The sequence below is a fragment of the Arachis hypogaea genome, chromosome 16 (assembly GCF_003086295.3).
Source record: "Arachis hypogaea cultivar Tifrunner chromosome 16, arahy.Tifrunner.gnm2.J5K5, whole genome shotgun sequence".
NCBI classification, from domain to species: Eukaryota; Viridiplantae; Streptophyta; class Magnoliopsida; order Fabales; family Fabaceae; genus Arachis; species Arachis hypogaea.
Window position 1 is genome coordinate 117,118,227 of NC_092051.1, and position 6,493 is coordinate 117,124,719.

The 6,493-nt window shown below is 30.3% G+C and overlaps 1 protein-coding gene across 1 annotated transcript; it reads right to left on the minus strand.

Annotated features, from left to right (window-relative positions):
* Positions 1 to 1,040: 1,040 nt before the first annotated feature.
* LOC112754723 (probable arabinosyltransferase ARAD1) lies at positions 1,041 to 5,636 on the minus strand. Its single transcript, XM_025802472.2, has 3 exons — positions 5,372 to 5,636; positions 4,180 to 5,258; positions 1,041 to 1,740 (listed from the first exon to the last, which is right to left on the minus strand). The coding sequence occupies exons 2-3, from the start codon at positions 5,146 to 5,148 to the stop codon at positions 1,174 to 1,176; spliced, it is 1,536 nt and encodes a 511-aa protein (XP_025658257.1). The 5' UTR covers positions 5,149 to 5,258; positions 5,372 to 5,636; the 3' UTR covers positions 1,041 to 1,173.
* Between the last annotated feature and the right edge of the window lie 857 nt (positions 5,637 to 6,493).

Below are 6,493 nucleotides of genomic sequence, written 5' to 3' on the forward strand. Positions count from 1 at the left end.
AAACATGGATAGTATTTTTTCTTTTCTTTCTCTCGCAATGCTTGTGTTTTTGACAAAATGAGACTTCTCTCATTTAACCCTAACTCACCTTAATAATTTCAATTATCTATAGGTCTAGATACTAATATTTAGATTTTTTTCTCCACATAAAAAAAAAGTCCAAACCTAACACAAAATATATCAAATGATAGAAACTATCTAAGATAAAACTAAGTTTTAAATTTAAATGAGAAAAATTACTCTTCCAAGATAAGAAGAGATTTATTGTAAAAAAAAATGAGAAAAACGAAGAACATTTTTTAAAACAATATAGTAACGATTTGACATAATTAAACTTTTCTAGTCTCCTATGATTTCTCTTGATTTGTATTTACAGTATTGAACTTGTAAGACGTTAAAAACCTTTTCTTTTTTTTGATAGGAGCTAATTTCTTAAATAATTGTGACTTATTATTAATTGGATTCCTGCCAAAACTTCGATTGTTGTTGTAAACCGTGTATCATTTTAATATGGTAACTGCTTTCATGAAGATGCCAAAAATATCTTCTCATGATCCTTGTTTAAAAAGTGTAACTTATTTGTTTAGTAACACTTTGAATAAAGGTAATACTTTTACTTCAAATAAAAATCAAGCCCTACAATCTATCATCCAATGGTCAAAATGAAATATCTTCACATGATCATAATCATAAAATTTTCATTGGAGTAGCCACCTTTTAATATTCCTTGAATAAATAGTTCAACAAGCATATATCACTTTAATTTCCTATATTTGCACTCCAAGTTGCTTCTGATTTTTCTGAGTCATAACCTCAATAAATTGAAAAGTATGACTATCATAAAGAGGGAGGAAGAAGTTTCTATCTAATTCTCAAAACAGAGGAATCCTCTTTTACATGACAAGCCATATATACCGACCCAACCCCATTAGTACAATAACTCCCCAAGAGGTCACAACGTGTTTTCTTTTTTTTTTTTTTCAATTGGATCATACCGCCATCTATTCCCACATTTTTACCCAATAGCCATCTCAATTGGATCATAGAATGTGCATATTATTAATTATTAGTGTGGTGAAATATTACTTGTTTGAATCCCCACCTGCTAAGCAATATAAAATCCATTTTGTATATTGACTTAAGTAGACAAAAATAAATATAAATAACACATAGTCACCAAAAGTTTTTGGGTGTAGGTAATGATGGTTTAACCCTAACATTGCCCATATTAGTACCATAAACAGACCTAAAAAATCTTCTAGACTTGTTTGTTTTCAACCTCATGAGAGGAGCCTTACGTGCCACAGCCTGCCAAATCATTTGAACAGCATCAGCTTCCTTGGAAGGGAACTGAAACTCATAGAACTTTTGAACCTGCTTCAACCTGTTCCACATTCTAGTCCACTCATCCTTTTTAACGCTCCTGACGAAATCTATGAGGAACCTTTTCTTGAGAGCGTCCCTGGTGCGGACGAATATGCAGAAGTCGGTGTAGTCGATTGCATCCTCGTATGGGAGCTCAATTTCGTCGCTGATGATCACCGGGACACAATGGCTTGCTATGGCGTCGAATAGGCGGTTCGACGACGGCGTGTCGCCGGCTATGTTCAGGCAGAATTTCGATGACCGCATGCCGGCGGATGCGTCCTTGACTCCTCCTTTTTGAGCGCTCCCGAATGAGAAGTGTACGTCCTTTTCCTCTTTTAAGAGGTAAAATAGCTCTTGCCTTACGTGCCCTCCCTGAACATGTAAACAATACTTTATTAATTGGAAGGAAGGATAAATTCTTATACACATCTTACTAATGCTTATCAATTTTAGATTAAAAAGAAAATTCTATGTAAATACTAAAATTTAGTTATTAAATCAATTATATATATATATATATATATATATAATTTAATTGATTTTTAATATATATATTATATTTTAATATGTATTTTATATTAATATTTAATTTTAGTTATTCATCTAGCATAACTGATTTTGATAATACTTTAAAATGCATAGCTAAAATTAAGGTTATTTATTTTATGAGTTGGCATAATTTTTTAATTTAATTATATTTTTATTTTTAATTAAAAAGTGTTATCAATGATTAGAAAAAAAAGAAAAAATAACAAAAGCAATTACTCAAATGAAGATGGCAAAAACATCCTCCAATGAAAATAATTTGTTTAAAAATGTGACTTATTTATTTAGCCACATTTTAAATAAAGACAACACTTTTATAATATATCAAAATCTAATCATACAATCTATCATCCAAGGTTCAAAACAAAATATTTTCATACGAAGACAATTATAAAGTCTTCATAGTAGTATCCACCAATAACAAATATTCCTGAATTTTTGGTTTGCGGACATTTAAGTCCTTGATAATTTAAAAAAATACATTTAAATTCATGACCTCTTTAAAATCTGAATACATTGATTGTATCTAATTTGACTCATCTAAAAAACTTTTTCATGTGTGTATCGGTATCAACTAAGTCAGGACAACGGGAGTTACGTTTGATTTTTTGTTGAGTCTGATAGACCCAAATGAATATAAGGGGTCGATATGTCCAAGTTTTAAAGATCAAAGATTTAAATATATTTTCAAATTTTCGAAAATTTAAATGTTTGCAAATTAAAAGATTAAGGATCTATTTATTTTTTAAAAAAAATATAATCTTAATTTAATTATATTTTTTAATTGTTATAAAAATTCCGTAACCACTATAGTCACTATAATCATATCTATTATACAATGCACCATTTATTTATTACTACAAAAAGTTCAATAGAAAAGAAAGTAAATATAATTAAAAAAATAATTATTCTATTGATTAGACTTTAAAGGTTTTAAATTTAGTCATTATACAATATAAAAAATTTCAGTTAAGTTCTTACGAGTGATTTTTGTTAAAATAAAAATGGATATTCTGATTAAAAAATTTTATCTAATATATGAATTTAATTATAAATTTTTAAACGATAAAAAATATAATTAAAAATTTGATCAAATTATAAATACAAATTGAATAATTACAAATAAAAATAAATAAGTGCTTATAAAGTGGTGTGGAAAAGGTAGAATATCTTATTAACAATATAAAAATTAACTACCTTGATTTTCTAGCTAGTTACGCACATAAATTTGGCTCTTAAGTGTCTATAATCTTGCAATTCCATCTGAAGTGACAAAATCAGCTAGACCCCCCTAAGTCATCAAACATAAACTCCCAAGGACCTAGGTAGAATTCTTGGGTTTGAATCTCATCAATTTTTTTAATAATGGAATAGCTAGGACTAGGAGAAACACCTATTAGCATAGTCACACTGGCTTCCCATCATATACATTATGCAATGATTTAAAAGCCAGAAAGGACCACACAAGCAGACATTTACTACTATATCAAGAAAGGTCCCAACTTCATGGATCAAATTAAAAGTCATCACAGGACTGCTGTCTAGTGGGGGTAGTTACTAATCTTTTATAATAAGGGGGTCCGGTACAACCCTTAGAAAAAATAAAAATTGATTCCCCACAAATCAACCCTTTATGTTGCATAACTATGTGTACTAATATAGGTATGGCCACCATCCATTATTTAGAGGTGACCCTCTCCTACCCCCAACTATTTCCCACTATTCTTGATAGTTAAGGTGCAATTTTTATTACTTAAATCCTTTTGGTAATTATCATGTACTAAGTCTAGGTTGACTTCGACCCATCTCGAACTCCCATTCCCAGTAGCTCTAATTGTAATTTGCATATGAAAAGCATGAAATAATCTATCATCTTTAAACTTTTCTTGAAACTTTAGTTCATAAGTTTTTAATACTAAGTGCAATTAGTTTATGGCATCATTCTATGTACTAGGAAAATAAAATCTAAATCTAATAAAAAAATAGTTCAGTGCATAAGTATTCTGCGTTAACGCAGAAATTGAAGAAGGACTGCATTCAAAGAGTGTAATGTACGCAGATAATTATTAATGGCTATTTCCACGGATTGAACATGTAATTCCGAGGTCATATGAAGATAACTCAACTATTTAAATCTAATAAAGATTAAAAGAAAAAAACTTAGTTAACCCCTGTTTTAATTATAATTTGCTAATGAAAAAGCAAGCAACTCAGTAGTAGTCAAAAGTTTAGAATGTAAAAGAAGAAGAAGAAGAAAGAACATACATCTTTTCTATATATTGCTCCTTGGAAGTAGAGAAGAGTTGTACGGCTATCAAAGGTAGATGAATCGTTTTCATAGCATTCAACAACATGCTTGTAAGGTGCAATCACATCTTTCTCAACATTTGCAATGTTGGGAGGATACCTTCCGAAATCCGAAAGTATGAAGGTAGCAGGCCACAATTTCATCCTTGCATCCAACATACTATTCGGATGATGTGCTAAGATCACATGATCCCTCCCCCCTGACCTCTTCCATTCTAATTGCGCCGTCACGAATTTCACCACTTTCTCCTGAAGCACCTTGTTATTGCTTCTCTTCTCGTGCGGATCGGTTCGTGAGAACCGGTTGTAGCTCAGAGAAGAGAAGAATGGGACGAATATGACGTCGGCTTCGCTCGAGTTATGAACTCGGATTGCACTTCTTGAATCCGAGGGTTCAGGTAGTTGCTCTGAAGCAAGAAGATCCAGAGTAAGCCAATACTCTATGCTATGCTGCAAGTTCAATCCACCAGGGTAATGTGGTAATTTTGTTCTGAGATCAGGCCAAACACCATGCCCTTCTTCTTTCCAATCCAATAGTCCAAAATGAAACTCAGAAGGTAAATCATACATGAAAATTTTCAGGACACTTTTTTTGCCACTTGTTCTTGGTTTGGTGCTGCATTTTCCAGAATCATTTGTTTCGTCAGGCAATGTTTTCTTAGTCTCATGGCTAGTTGGTTCTAAATCTTGTTCATTGCCGAGGATTGCACGGTTTCCAAACGGAGACTCGGTGTTCATGGTGGAGAATTGATTGGAATCAGGTAACGCATTGCGGTCGATCGCATTAGGATTGTCCTCCGGTCGGGTGGATCGGAGAATGAAGAGCCATGACATCATGAACAACATAGTTATCAATGAAAAGAAGGAGAGTAAGGAGTTTCTAGAAACAACCTTGAAATGTGAGTGTGACACATTCCTCTCAGCCATTGTTATAGTGTAATAATAGCATTCCAACCAAGTTTCACTATGTTATTTGAAATAATAATTAACCATGGATGATATGTTAACATGGTTGCACATTGAAATTGTCCACATTCCTTCAAAAGGAAAAAGGAAGAAAAGGGCTGAAACTCAAGTTGAAAAACTTTATGGGGGTATGATTCAAAAACACTTGAAAATAACACTACAATTCTACAAAGGTTGGTATTACCTTAATTAGTAGTTATTTTGGTCACGGAAGATCTTTGTCTGATTGTGTTGTTGTGTTTTCTTTTTTTGTGATATGATGCAAAAGTTGGAGATGGAAGAAGGAGGAGGAAGCGTGGGAATAGGGTCTTAACTGTGGAAGCGTTCTTCTAAGCTTAAGAGGTCTCCATTATTTTAGTATTTTGTGTCTATTGGAAACAACTAACGAGCAACTACACCAAACTCTGCCTCCTTTCTTCTCAATTTTCAACACTGAATCATGTGCTAACACATCATCCAATGGAAAAATATTTAATGTAACAAATTTTATAATCACCTGCTGAATTCAAAACATACTCAAATAGTCGGTACTATTACTAAAACGTTAGGAAATTGTATTTAGTTGTATGACTATACTACATATATATCAAAATTAGACACTAAAATTATTATTATATAATATATTTTAGAATATAAATACTCATTAAAAATAAATTAAACCACACATATATTTATATACAAAATATATTAATAATTAATTTTAATAATTAATTTTAATATATAAATAATATTTTTAAATTAAATTTTGCTAATATTATCTAATTCACAAGTCTATTGGATTCTATCTTCATATAAGTTGGATTGAATATCAGATTTTATAAATATATTCACATATTCTATCTACATATCTGATCAAGTAAATAATTATACATTTAGTATTATTAGATAAGTTTTTGAATATTTTTTTATTTCATTTAGTTTTTAATTTGTGTTGCATTTAAAATGTTGCTATATTAAAACTTGTATTATTAATTAGTTTTTGTTATTGAAATATTGGATAATTAGATTTAATTATTTTAGTTTTATTATTTATATAAGTTTGGTTATTTTATTTCTATTATTTAAAATATTTTTTAATAATATTTTGGAAGTAAATAGATTTAAAAGGGTAAAAAATAATTCTTTTACTTTTTCTTAAAAAAAAATTAAAAAATTAATTTTTTATTTTTTGGTCTGTAACATTTGATATTCGATCTAATCCGATTCCCAAAATATATAAATATCAGATATGATCATATTCGACATTTTGTGTGCAGATCAAATTGAAATTTTATTCATATCCTCATACACCTCTACTCCATTTCGT